The sequence below is a fragment of the Telmatherina bonti genome, assembly GCF_933228915.1.
Source record: "Telmatherina bonti genome assembly, chromosome: 8".
NCBI lineage: Eukaryota > Metazoa > Chordata > Actinopteri > Atheriniformes > Telmatherinidae > Telmatherina > Telmatherina bonti.
Window position 1 is genome coordinate 21,810,872 of NC_136626.1, and position 16,686 is coordinate 21,827,557.

The 16,686-nt window shown below is 38.1% G+C and overlaps 2 protein-coding genes across 3 annotated transcripts in view; both read left to right on the forward strand.

Moving 5' to 3' along the window:
* Nucleotides 1-636: 636 nt before the first annotated feature.
* Nucleotides 637-3,098, forward strand: LOC306759889 (claudin-19-like; the record flags this gene model as incomplete). The annotated part of the gene is made up of 4 exons (XM_079245635.1): nt 637-838; nt 1,171-1,335; nt 2,699-2,777; nt 2,933-3,098. The coding sequence occupies 4 exons, from the start codon at nt 637-639 to the stop codon at nt 3,096-3,098; spliced, it is 612 nt and encodes a 203-aa protein (XP_079101761.1).
* A 4,023-nt stretch (nt 3,099-7,121) lies between these two features.
* Nucleotides 7,122-16,686, forward strand: part of p3h2 (prolyl 3-hydroxylase 2) — a 55,154-nt gene continuing 45,589 nt past the window's right edge. For both annotated transcript variants that reach the window (XM_079244667.1, XM_079244668.1), the window contains exon 1: nt 7,122-7,643. In XM_079244667.1, the coding sequence (XP_079100793.1) occupies nt 7,227-7,643 (417 nt within the window). In that variant the 5' untranslated portion in view covers nt 7,122-7,226. The remainder of the gene's footprint in view (nt 7,644-16,686) is intronic.

Consider the following 16,686-nt stretch of genomic DNA (forward strand, 5'->3'; position numbering starts at 1 on the left):
AAGAAGGGTCAGAAAGTTCTTTTAACAATCCCAAAAATGAAACAACAGCTCTGAATCGGTTTCATTGAAACAACGAACCACCTGCATATGTTAGTTTTATGCACTTTATCCTCATTTTTTGTTCTTGTTTCATTTTTCCTCCTGAGATATTTGCACCCTGATGCTTTGTTTTAAGCACATTTGAATTATTTTTAGACTAAAAAGTGCTGTCGGTTTTTGGTAATAGAACTGGCTTGTTTATTAATTTCTTAAATTGTGAGACAAAAAATACAGAATAGTAACTCCAAAGATTTGTCCCTTTGGAATAAATGAGCAGTAAACAAATAAATAAACTAATCAAAGCTCCATATCTGCAAATGATGGTCCAGATTAAAGTCTAAAACTTTTCATTTAAGTTTTGCTCTGTTGCCAGTTGCCTAATCTTGACTCATAAAACTTGCGGATCTTTCCATCATCATGTGCAGGAGGAGTATAGGACGTGCGTCATGCGCTCTGGACTTAAATAGCGGCAGCAGCAGAGCGCAGCAGAGTCTTTTAGAGACATCAACGACTTCTTACTTCAACAGTGCCGATCCATCATATCTAGAATCCAGAAAATATCATTGAACATATTTGTTGTGGGGTTATTAGGACACGATGGCCAGCTCTGCTCTACAGCTCCTCGGTTTCGTTATTTCTCTGGCAGGAATCGCCGCCACTGTTGCTTCTGTTATCATGGTCGAGTGGAGGAAAGAGTCTCAAGGCAAACATCGCATCTATGAGGGTTTATGGATGACTTGCAGTGGAACTGTAGACAGATGGGTCTGTGAACCTCACCAGACCGTGCTGAAACTATCTAGTAAGTATGTACACCATATGTTTCCAGATCCAGCTGCTGAGATTCTTTACAAAGAAAGTAACGTGCTATGTTTACCCGGACATTTCTTTTGACTGACCTCCTTTACATCAGTCTAAGAAAGAGTTTTAACACATATTTGTTCTCAGTAATTATTGTCACTTTTCCACATAACTTGAGGCTAAATTTCCACATATATGCTTTGCATTTTAAGATTTTCTAAAGACTCTTATAGGCTATACACAGAGTTTCACATACAAGTTAAATGTTTAGTCTTTTAATAATAATTTAAAATAATTTATGATTCATCAACACTTGCACTTGTGCTCCTGTAGATGAGATCCAGGCAACCAGAGCCGTGATGCTGGTCAGCATATTTTTCTCTGCTGTGGCTGTGATAGTCTCCTCTGTGGGGATGAAATGCACCCACTTCATGGACAGCATGCCCGACAGCAAGTCCAAAACTGCTTTGAGTGGTGGGATCCTGTTCATGATTTCAGGTAGGAGCATGACAGACACTTCATTTACACAAAATAGGTTGCATAAATTGTTTCCAAATGTTTTTGTTGTTCTTTGTGGATGGCATTTATGGTGATGAACATATTTCCTTAACAGTTTGACATAATACCAACATACAAGCACTGAGGCATTTAAGTTACATTAAATATTTTTTTTAACTTTTTTAAAAAATATATAATGGACCAATCAGGCTATCATATGTCTTGGAATTCTGTGTTGCCAGAGCAACTAAGGTTTCCCACTCCCCCAAGCGATCTGGATAGGCTTCAGTGTGAAATACTAAACCACACCATAAAAGCCAAGGATGACCCCTGTGGAAAGTCTTGCTTTTTTAATTTCCCTAAAGTTTCCAAAAACTTTGATAAATAGGTTATAGTCTTCTCATGTTGACATCATGCAGAGGAAACCAAAGAAAAGATGTTTGGGAATACAGTCCATCAGTTTGTTTGTAGGCAACTGATAAAACCTAATAAGTAAAATACTTTGCCTTAAATACAATATAACATAGTATAGGTTCTATTATGTTGTAGGGTTGCTGTGTTCTGGCATTCACTGTATCATGATAAGGTCTGATGGTTATCAAGGAACATTAGAGCAAATTATGCTGTAAAGTATCAGATAGGAAGGATAGTTTTGTGTCTTTTAGCAGAGCAATAGTCCAAAGCATGTATTCAGCAGCTATATTTTAGATATATTGAAGTATACAATATTTTAGAAGGAATCTAAATGCATAATGTTCCAGGCTAAGAACTTTGTAGATAGTTGCAGCTGTTTTAACTCCAAGTAGGCGCTGTTTTATTAATAAATGTCGATAGTAGTCTGCAGTACTGTTCACTGGAACACAAGCATCTAGATAAAATGAAGGTAAGAAGGTTAATTTGTGCTAATTTTAAAACGTTATTAGTTGTATTATACTACTACACGGACCACCAAACCACATGGAAAATAACACAGTTATTAAAAAGTGTGTCAAATGCTGGCTTAAATGACAACATTAATAATACTCAAATATTTTTGAGGAATACTTCTAAATATCTGCGATGGACTCAACCCTTTCCCAGGTGTACCCTGCCGCTCGCCTGCTAACAGGGATAGGCTCCACCTTATCTGCAAACCTTATTTGAACTACATAATATATATGAACGAATAAATGAAGTTCTGAATATTTCCTGACTTAAGTATATGTAAGGTTTAGATATTTTTAGATTTTGATTTTTTTGTTTGTTTGTTTTTTATTGCTGATCAAACAAAATCAAGAATTTAAGAGCATAATATGAGAGATGTTCTATTTAGTCTCCACATAGCTTGACTTTGTAAATAACTAAATTACTTTTCTTTGTTCAGGTTTATTGGCCATCATCATCACCTCCTGGTACGTCCAAATGATTGTTCATAACTTCAATGAAGCTCATCGACTACAAAGGTAAAGCTATTAAAATTATTTATTCTTACAAACTGCCCACGCTCACACACATGCTCACACACACACACACACACACACACACACACACACACACACACACACAGGTATTAAACTTTTAAAATCTTAAATAAATGTAAGCATGTTTGTCTCTGCAGCAAAGAGTTTGGACATGCAGTATTTGTCAGCTGGTTTGGTGGATTTCTCACATTGATGGGCGGCATTTTCCTGAGCTGTATGAGATGCTGTGGGACAAGATCATCTGATTCCATAAGCTCCAACCAGCTCCTTCCCTCCACAAAGCCCAAGGGCAATTATGTCTAATGGAGCAACCAGAAAACCCTCATATGAAGGAAACATCCCACTTTTATTCATCAAACAATTTTAAAACTAAAGTCAGAACTTTAAGCAATATGGTGTGTGTGAATGGTATATGATATACTTGTAAATAAGTTGGTACATTTTTGTGTACTGTTTAAGTATTGCGTGTTAACTGGGTAAATTGTTAAAGTTTGGTTCTGTGTAAACATCTTGCTGGAAAACAAAATTCAGACATTGTCTGACAATGAAGGTTGATATTGTATTGTGTTGTCTCGAATCGCTGCAAAGTTAAGTAAATGTGCCCATAATCATCAAGAAATTATATCAGTATTATATAAGGGATTGAGTTTTGTAGCAATTTCCTTTAGTTTTAACTGTAAGAATGTGAAGAATGAAGTGTTAGCTTAGATTAATCAAGTACAAGTTGAGTGACACATACTGGACTTTCTCACTTTGTACGTTGAAATCATGAATGTTCTGATAAGAAACACTGAAGAACACTTTATTTGGAGTTGTGACGGTCTTGGTTATCTTTGTTATTCTAACCTCTGTTTTCATAATTGTTTTAATCTTCATTTATTTTTATATTATGTTCAAGTTATGTATTATATCCTATAGTTGTATAACAACTTGTCTGGCTGTATTTTTTATCGTTTTGTATGTTGGTTTGCTCGTAAAAAAAATTTTTAAAAAAAAGAAAGAATAAAATCATTTGAATTCTTCAGTCTAGTTTATCTTTTGTTCGGGGAGGCTGAGCGTAAATCTGAACGTGCCGATGTTTTGGGGGCAAAATCCCTTATGGAAATAAACTAATAACTAAAAAGACTAATAACATAAAGAAATATGTTTAATTTAAAGTAGCTGGGACTGCAAGGTGGTGTGGTAGTAGCGCCATGTCCTCACTGCAGCTGGGGGGTGTCAAACTGTTGTCTTTCTATGCAGAATTTGCATGTTCTTCTCATGTATGCATGGTGCTCCAGCTGCCTCCCAGTATCCGAAGACATGCATGTTAGGTTATTGACCACCCTAAATTCTCCCTAGAACTAAATGTGAGCATGAATGGTTGTTTGTCCTTCTGTGTTGGCCCTGCGACAGACTGGCAATCTGGCCAGGGTGTACCCTGCCTCTCACCTGCTTATTGCTGGGATACGCTTCAGCTGCCGGTGACCCTGAAGTGGATTAAGCTATATATAAAAAAATAAATGGATTCCACTTGCAGGCCTAATGGAGTCTGAGTTCTAATGGTTTTGATATGACATTTATTTCCTGTAACAATGCTACAAGGTTTGCTATTCAAGAGCGAAATTAAAAGTTTTCCTTTAAGTTTGTCACAACAGAGTCAAGAATTTATTCAAAAAAGGGTGAAATTTTATTTAAAGCATGTTGAGTTTCATGATTTGGTGTATAGTTGGTAAGAAAGAGTAGAGAACAGAGCTTTTTGTTTTATTATTATTAAAATCTAGTGTGAAATCCAGTGTGATTATGTTATAACTATGTTTGATAAAATCCCTTTAGAGAATAAGTTTCTAAATGTAGCTTTATTTTATGTCAGAGGTCTTGCCACGGGCAGAAACAAAAGCTGGCAGAATGTTACTGTAAGAAAAAAATGACCTAATTTGGAAGTAAACTATAATTGACATAATTAACATTCTGCTCCCAACATCCTGACTGATCAACCCTTCCTGAAAACTCTTTCCAGGAAAATGACCATGCTGCTAAACAGTGTGTTGTTGTTTTTGTTTTTTTCTTAGTTTACTGTCAAAGCTTAACCCACCTATTAATTTATATTCATGTCTGTGTGGTTTATTTCCTGTGTGTGTGTGTGTGGTGTTGGTGGTGGGGGGAAACTTTAGCATCTAGGAAGCTATTTAATGTGATAATTGTTTGATAATTTTATTCCTCTCAGATAACCTGTTCTGCACATAAAAAGCTGCATTTCATTTTAAATCCCAAACACACACTTAGTTTTGTTTATCTTTAACATTCCAGCCTGACTCCTGTTTACCAATATACATTATTAACACGAATTTGTTCTGGATAAGCATGGAAAAACAGAAATTAACAACAGCATTTATGTTTTGTCTTTTTTCCCCATAATGCACTACAGTCTGCAGCACGCACAAAATTAAATCAGCATGTAACTATATTTTCCCACTATTTGTTTTATAGAAACATAAATAATCAAAAATATGTAAGCAATGGTAGAAATACAAACGTCTGGACTGAAATTTGTGATTCACATGATGCTGACTTGGACAAAAGAGTAAAAAATAGGGTCCTTATGCTTTGCTTTGATTTGGAAACCCAAAATTGTTGTCAAAACAGTTACTTTCGTGGTAAATGTAGCCTACATGTTTTATTTTTAACGTTTACAAAAAGTTAGAGATTTGAAAAGAGAAAAGAAATATTTACAGATTTAACAAACGAATTCATTCGTTAAACATGGTAATGCTCCTCAACCCCCTTACCCAAACCCCAACCCGTGAATGACTGAAGCTTATGACTTAGTTTAACTATAAGTGTTACTTTGGCACATTATCTGCATCTTATTTTTTATTTATTCCCTTTAGTGCATAACTAGATGTGGTTTTGGTGGGCTTCATAACCGTTTGAAATTATTAATAATTGCTCTTCTTTGGTGTTAGTCTGGTTGTCTTGCCAGCAATCTATCTCCTCTAGTGGTGGCATTGGACTGAGGGGGTCCTGATTTTTTGGGCCTTCAGGCTTGTGGCTTGTTCAGTATTGTTGTATCCAGTTGTGGGCCTGTGGGTCCAACAAAACCTGACAAAATTTATATGAATGCAGATTACATTAAAATTGTCTCGTGCATTTTCTGTAGATAATTAAATACATGCAATGTGTAAAAAATATTGCCTTTGTCTTTCAAACCCAAACAGAAGTTTTAATGGATTTCCTCCCCAGAGATAAAAATTTTAAATAAATTCTTTTTTTCCTGCATTTCAGCCTAAAATAAAGCTTTTTAGTGATATATGAGTCAGTTTTATACCTGCGTGAAATTTTAGTGCTGAAAATGCATATACACCTTGAATACCGCCTGAGAACCCGTTGAACAGTGAAATAAAAGATTGGCAATGATTCAAGCTGAGGCCTCATGTTACAGTATGATTAAATGAAATTTTCCTACAGTTTCACAATTTACATGTTATCGAGTGGTTTGATAAAAATGTGATAAATAACATCTGGGAGGCAGAAAGAGAGCCATGATGTTTTTCAAACTGACATTTGAGTGTTGAGTTAGGATTGGAAAACAGACAGTTTTACATTGTCCCTAGCAGTTTCTCAACAGATGGGTGTATTATTTATGTATTTATTTATTTATTTATTTATTTAGATTTACATGTCATAGCCTGATAAATGGTAAATGTCCTCAGACAAACTTGAGCTGGAACTGCATGTACCGCATATCACCTCTAGAGGGAGACATCTTCCTGTAAATGACGAGACTCGTGTTTCTTAACGCTCACGTGCTCACACTTTGCTTTTGTTGACAGCAGAAATTTCCGGAAGACAGCGCAGAAAGGATTCATTATTCATTTAAAGGGGGTTAAAACAAAGAAAATGTGTACTGTTATAATAACAAAAGGTATCAAGACTCTGAGGGAAACTTATTATTGTTTGGGAAACGACTGGTCTGTATTGGACCTCTAGTAGTGTTCTTGGTTGTTTAATTCAACCCATCATACAGAGTTTTGGCTTAAAGGAGCATTTTAAAAGAAGAGATTTCTCGGATTTTCTGTGTTTATGACAACTTTGCATGAAGCCAACCCGAAGTTTAAAAAAAAAAAAAAAAGTCCCAGTCTTTTGGAGTCTGGAGAACTCTGTGTGGTTGCCTCCCCACGACCCGGCCTATTCGCTTGTCAGGAGTGAGCTGTGATTTTGCGGCCATTCATCCCCCAGATGGGAGGAGTTAAAGCCAGAGAGGGGGTCACAACAAAATGTGTGTCCCCCTTCATTGCCTAACATTATTTCCGCCCTGCCCCAGCAGTGTCGTCCTCAGTAGCTTTATATGCGACGAGACATTTAAATGGACCGTAAAACGAGGCTGCGCTCGTTGCCGTGACTGACCCCCCCTCAGCTAGTCTCTCCTCTCCGCCTGAACCGAAGCAGAGGATGGATGGAAACTTGTCTCTGGCTCTAATCTCGTCAGTAGTCCTGCTCTCCACCGTGTTCCTCTCATCAGCAGCTTTCCTGGAGCCTTACGACTTGCTGTATGACAATGCTGTGCAGGCTTTCTACAGCAGCGACTATGAGAGTGTGGTGCGCTACATGGAGGCAGCGCTCAGCAGCCACGCGCAAGTCCGGCACACCAAAGTCCGGTGCCGGCTGAGGTGCCAAGACCAGCATCCGTTCGATGAAACCTTGTCGGATTTGCGCTTCTTCGACGTGGTCCTTCACAGGGCTGCGTGTATGGACAAATGCATCGAGGAGAAACTTGGGACTCAGTCTGTGCACAAAGTCAGCGAGGATGTGGTGCAAGACTTCAACAGGAGGATCCCGTACAACTACCTCCAGCAGGCTTATCACAAGGTAAGCAGGAGATCTGGGAGCGAGTCCGAGCCAACAGGCTGTGATGAATGAGCTCTATTGTTATGCACTCAGCGGGGAGTGGTGTACTCTTTACCTGCTGCATTCCTCATCAGCTGTTGCTCCACGCACAGCGATAAGAGGAGAGGCGCTCGCAACTACTACATGGCAAAATTGTAGGGGTGTGTTATGAAAAGCTGGGCATGTGCCAGCACAATACAGCACATGTTTGAGTAATACAAGCACATGTTTTATAGTAATACTCTGAAAAGCCTTAAAAGAGGGTGAGATATGGTCTCAATCTACTGATTGGATAAATATTTTTAAAAAGTACCAAAAAATATCCCATATTTCCATATAAGAAAAAAAGACAGTCAAAGTTAAAAGAAGCATACAAATTAAAAGAGTGCAAAGTCCCTGAAAGCTGTTCATTACAGTGGCATTAGCATTAGAATCCACAGAGTAACCTAAAGAAAAGATGTCATAAGTAAATCAGATGTACAACTCTGTGTTTATTTCTTCTACAATCGGATGAAATAAACAGGAGCTCAGTCAGAGCAGCTGAACTCCTCATTTTGGAAGATCGTGCGCTTGATGAAGCCCCCAGTTCACAACAACCCCTTTGTTTTTTTGTTTCCTCTGCATACAATGTTATTTTTGAACAAATGCTTCTGAGTTCCCGTCTTTTCGCCTCCTTCCTGCTTCATCCAACATCTGCTGTGATACATACATACTTGGCAAAAGCAAAACTCAAACTACAGCTTCCCGTGTCTTTCTTTTTCATTCTCATAAGCACAAATGTTATTCATTAGATATCACACTGACTCTACATTCACACACATTTCTTCTTCCCTCGAGATTTGTCTGTAGGTCGGGCTTTTGGTGAATGCAAGGCGTGGGAACAATCCAAGAGATAAATCAGGAAAGCTGGGAACAGAGAAGAGCTTATTCAGAAGCTTTGTGTGCATTCTCAAAAACAAGTAGTTTTGTTGTGTCTGCTGCTGTGTGCTGGGGATAATCACTGAGGACATGCATGGTTTGACAGAAATTTAAACACTCATGGATGTCTTCATTTTCTCATATTTACAAAGAGGTGTGATGTATCAGCATCATTACAGGTTTTTGTTGGCATAGTTTGTGTGGAACAAGCATAAATTGTAAAATAAACGAGATGAAGAGAGCTTAAGATTCAACCTGCAGCAATGTAACACAAGGTGTGACAACAGCTGTAACAAGGTGTGAGCTGCGCGTTCAGAGTTATAGTGCAGCATATAAAGGATTAACTCAGGCTGTTAGATTGTCATTTTAACCTAGTTTGCACTCAGCTGGGAAGCTGGCACCATCTCCTCACCAGAACCTGAGACTCAGACGACTTCCACTGCTGCTGACTGCAGACCATGGCTCACATACCCCGGTGATGACACACAGCTTCCACTGCTCAGAAGTGAAAGGAAGTCCATCAGTCTGGTTACAGTCTGTGGGCAAATGGTTTTTCCATTTTGTCTGAATCAGCAGAGAAAGATTAAGAGCTGAGCTCATTCATAAAAGTCCGCTTTCTTGTCTAGACATGAGCATAGACGCAGTGATACACACAGATGTCTGCCCAGTCGTGAAAATATTACTCATCTTTTTGTAAAGGGACTTGTGTTTTAACTAGCAGGAAGAAGAAATGGCCCGTGTTGTTTTTATTTTTCATTCAACATTTTTGTCGGAAACAGCAGAATTTCCCTTGAATTTTTGCGCAGATCTTTACTTAAGGAGACTCCGGGTGTTTTATTGCATTTCCAGGTTTGTTAACGTCTTTATGAGCTGAAGACATGAAAGTGTGTCAATCAGCTGAGGGTGCTGATACTGATCTCAGCACAGATTAGAACATGCAGAGCTGCTCAGATCGCCCTCTTAACAGACTGATCCGCGCTCAGCAGTCTCGTCTGTACATACAGTAAACACTTCTGTATCTGATGCTGAATGTATATGTGTACAAGCACTCACATGCATGTTGTTAAAAGAGGTTTTGTTGGTATTTATGCAAACAAATAACATTCCTCTAGTATTTAACATTCCAGCATCACGCACCCTCCATCCTACAGTCTCAGGCATAATGCCACCATTGGGCTTGTTAGAAGTTGCTGCACAGTCATCAACTGTTCTCCTCTCTCAGGCTCTTGGGTACAACCCCGGCTCACCCATCATCTACCCCAGCAAATATTTTATTTTCCTGTTGTTGTCTGTTTGCTTTTCTATAAAAAGAGAGGCGTGCCACTTTTCACAGGTTTTTAAAAGGACCCATCTGTGGCTGCTGGGGGAGGCCAGGTCTTGTTCCGGCTGTTCAGCTGCAGAACGATCAAAGCACCTGAACGTTCCTCGAGGGCAAGAAGAGATCTTTTATCTCTGGTTGCTTTATTTTTACTCTGACTCATCTCATAAGTATACTAAATGCAGAAGTTATTTGTGAAATGAAGGCTTATTTGTGGGTTTTTTTGTTTAATGAAACTACTTAATATGCAGAGTGGTAGCAAGCACCGTCGCCTCAGAGAACTGGTTCAGAGTTGCTGGTTTAAATCTGGTCTGTTTCTCTCTGTGTGGAGTTTGCAAGTTCTTCCTGTGCATAAATGGGTTCTTCCTCTTTATAGTCACAAAACATGTTCATTAGTTTAACTGAGAATTATAAATTAGCCAAGGGCTGGACTTGTGACTTGTCCATGGTGCACCCTGCATCCTGCCTGATAGCTAAGCTGCAGCTTTGGACCCCAACCCTATAGTTGCACATGCTGTATGTTTAACTGTGCAAGTTACTTTTTCCAGACCATTTTAGTGCAGAAATTAAGAAAGAAGAAGGTTCTGAGATAAAGCATTAGTCACTTTTCCCCCTTCATTTAATATACCGTATTCCATGATTACCTGCTATGGACTGATACTTTTAATGTGAACGTTTGTTGGATTTCATGCCACTACATTGCTTCAGTTTATTATTAATAATGTACTCCACATTTGTTCAACTTTTGCCAGTTATTTCAGTGTTTGGCTACTCTGGTAACCTTGCTTTGGCAGTTTATGGACCCCTATTCCAGGTTAACTAAATCAAATTAGTCTCCTTTATCGATTTTATAACCAATGTCCATTAAAATCCTGTGTGGAAAATATGAACTCTTCTCTCAACCCAACCACCAAATATTTACACACCTCTAAGCAATGCCTTTTAACAACTGCTTTCACACTTTTGTGGAGTTTTTGCTTAACACATGACACATTATACCTTACATTTTTCAGGTCATAATTATGTTGGATTCAGGATTTCTACTACCTGACAGCCAGCAGCTATGGGAGACAGATTACCAGTAATGACAGGAGCTGGCGATGTTGTGTAATGACCCTGCTGTGTGCACAGTTTAACTCCTCTAGTCTGAGAGCAAATGCAAGCTGTCAGAGGTAATGTTTCAGACACTGTAGATGTCGGGAAGGATGATGAAAAAAAAAGTGGAGATTTGGCAGGAATTCAGCAACTGATTTGACTTATCTTGGGGTTTCTGACACAATTCAACCATCCAATCATCTTTATTTCGAACAGTCCCTAAGGTCTCAGTAGGTCAGCACATACTGAACTTTGAAGGTAGTTTTTTTTTTTGTTTTTTTTTTCCGATCCGATCTGTTTACAGCAGTGCAGGCAGGTTGTAGCTCATATACAACCTCCATCACCTTAGAAGCAATGTGGTTAGATAAAATCTGCTGCCTTAGTTGACAAGGTTTGGTGCATGTGCAGAATGTGAGACAGCCCAAACCAGGAAAAATTGACAGAATTAGCAAAACATAAGCAGAAGCTGCCCTGCAGGGGTGAATGTCTGTTTCCAGTTTCCGGTTTCCACATCAGCTTGAACCTCTGTGAGGAATGTTGGACTTTTAGAAAATGAAACACTAGTTAGTATCCACTGTGCAGTGAGTGTTTATATGGATGTTTTTGCATCTGCTGCTCATTATAAGGAAATGGAAGGGGTTCAGATGCTCAGAAAGTGGGCTCTGACTTTGGTGTGGTTAAAGAAGGCAACGCTTCCATGAGGCGGGCAGGTTATCCGCCGCCAAGATATATTCATGTGTTATATAGTATCCACATGGTGTTTTTGTGGTCATCCAGTTTGGAAAGTGACTGGAGCCTGAAAGGGAGAATAGAAGCAGTGCAGAAATTCACTCAGATTAACTGATTTGTGTTTCATTGAAAACATCCATACAAAGTTAGTGATGGTTGAAGTTGCTTATAATGTGCAAGTATGAGCTGCTATATGACTTTTTGGTCACCTTTATTCACCTGTCTACAGCTTAACGCTGTATGATTGGGAGAAGTAGTTTTTCACTGTACTGATCCTAGAACAGATTCTATTATAAACTGAATAGTTTCACATTTGGGGAAATGATATCTCTTTGCTAATAGATGGGAAGAAAAACGCTACTATCATGTCATGCTGAGAATCAGGACAGGTCATAACCCACTTTAACAATAATTTAATTTAATTTAATTTAATTTAATTTAATTTAATTTAATTTTTTTATTTTATTTTATATAATCTGTTTGTGGTTTTATGGCAGGCTGTAATTGTTTATGAATTCATTCAACATCAAAAAACTAAAGAGTCAAATATTGAGCTCTGACTTGTTAACACTGTAATTTCCAGCTGAATTAAGAAAACTAATGTGAGAAACTGAGTAGAGATTTCATTTCCTCGTTACATTTCTTTATTATTCTCCTTGACAGATATTGGAAATGTCAAGCTCCTACATTTTTTTCATGTATTTCTTGCAGTCTGGGTTGTCAGTGTTAAATTTTTAATATATATATATATATATATATATATATATATATATATATATATATATATATATATATATATATAAAATTTAACATATATATATATATATATATATATATATATATATATATATAAAATTTAACACTGACAACCCAGACTGCAAGAAATACATGAAAAAAATGTGTATATATGTATATATATATATATATATATATATATATATATATATATATATATATATAAAACACAAATCCCCTATGTTGTTCTGTAAAAAAACAGTAAAAAAAAAAAAAAAAAAACAACAAAAGAGGACTGTCACAAGACTTTTTTTCATCTGCGCTGCTGTTAGTTTGCTGTCCTAACGGGGAATGCAATGCTTTGCATAGACGCTCAGATGTTGTGGCACTTGGCTGTGCCAAAGGTCTTCTGCATGACTGGGTATGAGGGGATAACACACACACAGGAATGTGGAAGCTTGATGTGGCACCTTTATTCAATTCAGCCTGATTAACAATTAAATGCCTGCAGGAGAGGACGGTCCAGAAGGCTGGTTAAGCATCAATGCTTAAAGCACTGCATTGGTTTTTATGATGTGACTCGGATGAGATTTGGAGGGAACTTTGTTAAGGACTGGTATCTGTGAAAGTTTTGTCAAAACTGAGAAAGAGGCAGACTAAAAGCAGGAGCTGATTGCATGATTCCTTACAAACACTCATTATTGATTAACTGGGACATTTATAACACTGACCACTTTGGACTGACAGCATTAACACTGAATTGTAGGTCTTTGTTGTGTGTCTGTTGCTTTTTTATGTTATCAGTCTGGATAATGCCTCCTGGAGGAACTGAGCCTAGGATGGAAAAAGCTGAGCCTGCTAAGTCACTGTTCAGTTTCAAGCCTTAAATTGTGTTTTTACTGCTGATGGGAAACACCTCCATCTGCATCTTGTCTGCATCAAAAAAATTTAGCATTTCTCAGTTGACCTGGAAGATGTTCATTTCTGAAAAGTGTGATGCACAAAAAAAATGAATTTGAGTAATCTGTTTGGATGAGCTGTTCATATATTTGACGAGTACGTAGATTTTCTTAAATGTATTTAAGAAAGCTTTAGACAGTTTGGTATCATCCTTGAAGATAGGACAATTGATTCTTATCAACTATTGCTGTTTTAATGGACTTTTAATCAAACTTTTATTTCAGGATATAGAATACATTATTTCATCATCAGTATAAACACATTTTTAGCATTGAGAGGACTGTTTGCACAAATCAAACCCAGTGTTTTAATCCAGTCAGATGCAGAATGTTACTTACTTGTTGTATTTCCACATCACCGCTTTTCTTAGACAACTGTGAGCTACAAATTGTGATCGAGAAGTTGAGTTGCTTCTGTTTGCTGCAGATTGTTAGATATATTTAAGAGGTTGGCTTTTGTGGGGAAACCAAATTAGATTAATCAAAAATGGGAGAAGTTACTGGACATTAAATCTGTTGTGATAATATGACAAAGTATTTCTGCATATTTGAAGAATGCTATGTTTTTGTCAGTGGTCTTTACATAAATTAGGGGCACATTCACACCAGGATAGTCTGGAGACTCAGTACTTGTCACATGGTCGTCATAAATATTTAAAATCTAAAGTAATTTAGTTTTACATGCACTTCAGCATATTTATACATTTGTCATCAAAGACAAACCAAGACCACTTTCCTAAAAACTACATACTGATAACATGACGGTTCTCCCTCTTCATAATTTGTGTGCTAGTGCATTCTTTTCTGGCCTCTACAGGGATCTCCATTTGTTCTGTTTATTGTGCTCGTGACATTTTTAGTGCGCAGCCTTTGACACTAACCAATAACAGCATCCAGGTTTTAGGACCAGAGAAGTGTTGCATTCAGCTCAAATTACACCGAGACCGACACACAGCATCCCATTCAAGAGGCAAGACATGAACTTTCACATCAAATTTACCAAATGAAGCGTCTCTCCCAGCAGTTTTGTGGAGGTGTGGTCGTTTTTGTATCTTATAATGTTACTATCGTGAAACCATATGTGCACAGTGTCGCTCACTTCCCTTGAACTCTAAGGCTATGTTTACACTTCAGCTCTTAATGCTCACGATTTGTTTCCCATGACGCAGAAGAAGATGTGACATCACACACGGCACACTGCAATAACGTGCTTTCCTTCTTCTGGTGCAGAATTGTGATGTCTGTTTCACTTCAGGGATGTTGAAGCTAAGTGACACGCAACATCAGATATGTATCTGATTCAGGACTACATATGGAAGTAGGGATTTGGATTTGTGTGTTCAGACTGACAATAAAACAAAAATCAGATTATTTGGGCCACTTTTGCCTACAGTGCAAATAAAGACACTTTCTTTTTTTTCCAGCCAGGAAAAATTTATGTTAAAACCTTGTTACAAAAGATTTGCATTTTTTTGTCCAGGTCTCACCAGGTTTTTGGAGGTATGTTTGACATGTGGTCTGTCAGCCTAAGTTAAGTTAACAGGTTTACTTGGTTTGACTTTAATCAGTTCAGTACTTATCTTATTTTCACCTTTATGCAGCGATCCTTTACCAGATAGAGACTTCCTGTAGTCTTTTCAGGTGAGAATTACTCATATTTTGGGGGCAGTTTGTTTGCCTTTTTGACCCCACATCTGTTTCCTGTAAAATTCAATTTGAGGTGTTGATTGTTTATCCAGCCTCACTCTGCTGTCGTCAGTCTGCAGGGGCAAAGGCTCACACAGGCACTAAAGAAGAAGCCCTTATTTAGCATGGTGGGTATGTTACATGGTTACATTTGCCTCGTATGTTAGACTGGTACGGATTCAGATTGCTGCCAGATATTTTGACCATCAAACAAACCAGATCTGATATGTATCTCAGTCACGTTCTGCCTGACTAAGATAATAAATTTACAACTACAGATGCTTCTTCTCACCATAAAAACAGAACATTATAGCTGTCTGACTCCACACTGCACTCCACATCACCTAGTTTGCAGCTGGCACCAAGAAACAGCTCTAGTTCCAATTTGTACACAGCCTCTCCACTCTTCCTCTCCCTGATGTCGGCCTGCCAAAGAATAATTCATTTTAGCACTGCATAATGCCAGGATTTCCCTCTGTGATTCACTGCTGCTCTGAAACCAGCTTATCTCTGTCTTTGGGCATCAGTATCTCCTTGAAAGGGTTTTCCTTGTAGGTAGTTTTACACCTGTCTAGAAGACAAGATAGAGTAGCTTTCATGATCCCATGCTGACCTGACCCCTGCTTGACACTGACCTCTCTGTATCTCCACATCTGGTTCTAATCTCTGAATTGCAGCTAATAACAGCAAGTTAGGCACCAGGAGCCTCATGCTGGCCTGCCCAATTCATCAAAGTGGTGTGACAGGAACGGAGAGGTGGGGTGAGGTTCATATACTTTTACTTGTTTTGCTTTTGGTCACACATTATGTCATCTTTTAGTCTGGTACTGAGCCATGAGATCATGGCTCTCAAATTCTCAGGCTTTCAATACTTTGTTATCTTTTATTACTTGTGGAAACAAATGATGCATTTAAACATAATTTTATTCAAATGATATGTTTTATAATTTAATAACTTTGATTAATGGTAATAACAATCTGAAATTACAAATGTTTTCAAGATCAATGTGTCCAATGTGCTAAGTAGCTTTAGGCTCCAAGCATCTGCATGGACCATATCGCATGACTTACAGAGATGATGGTTAAATCGGATTATACAGTGTGTGAGTTGATCTCTTCTCATACAAGCACTCTGAGCTAAATGTCCTTCCAAACCTTTCTGGGTGAATTCAGGAGAAGACATGTATCATCTGCCAAACACAAAGTAGGTCAGCTCATCTCTTGTGTTGAAGATCAGCAGAGCTGACTAGTGGTGGAAAAAGTTTTGCAGGATGAGTTGCTCATAGCTAGAAATCCTTGACATTATGTTGCTTTGGCAAATAAAGGCTTAAAGCAACACAATCATCTAATAATTTCTTGAAAGCGTGTCTGCAGATAGTTATCTTGGTAAACAATTCTTGTTATTGAACTATGACTCAACTAATGTGAGCCTGCAGCGTGTTGTCAGCGTTGGCTTGTAGCTGTTCCGTCTAAGCAGCAGTCTCTGCAGCTTCCACTTCTGAAATCTTTAAAAAAGAGGGAGGCTGTAAGAGGACCCTTTCAGCTCTCTAAGAACAGAGTTCATGGTGGTCCCTTCTCTGCAATG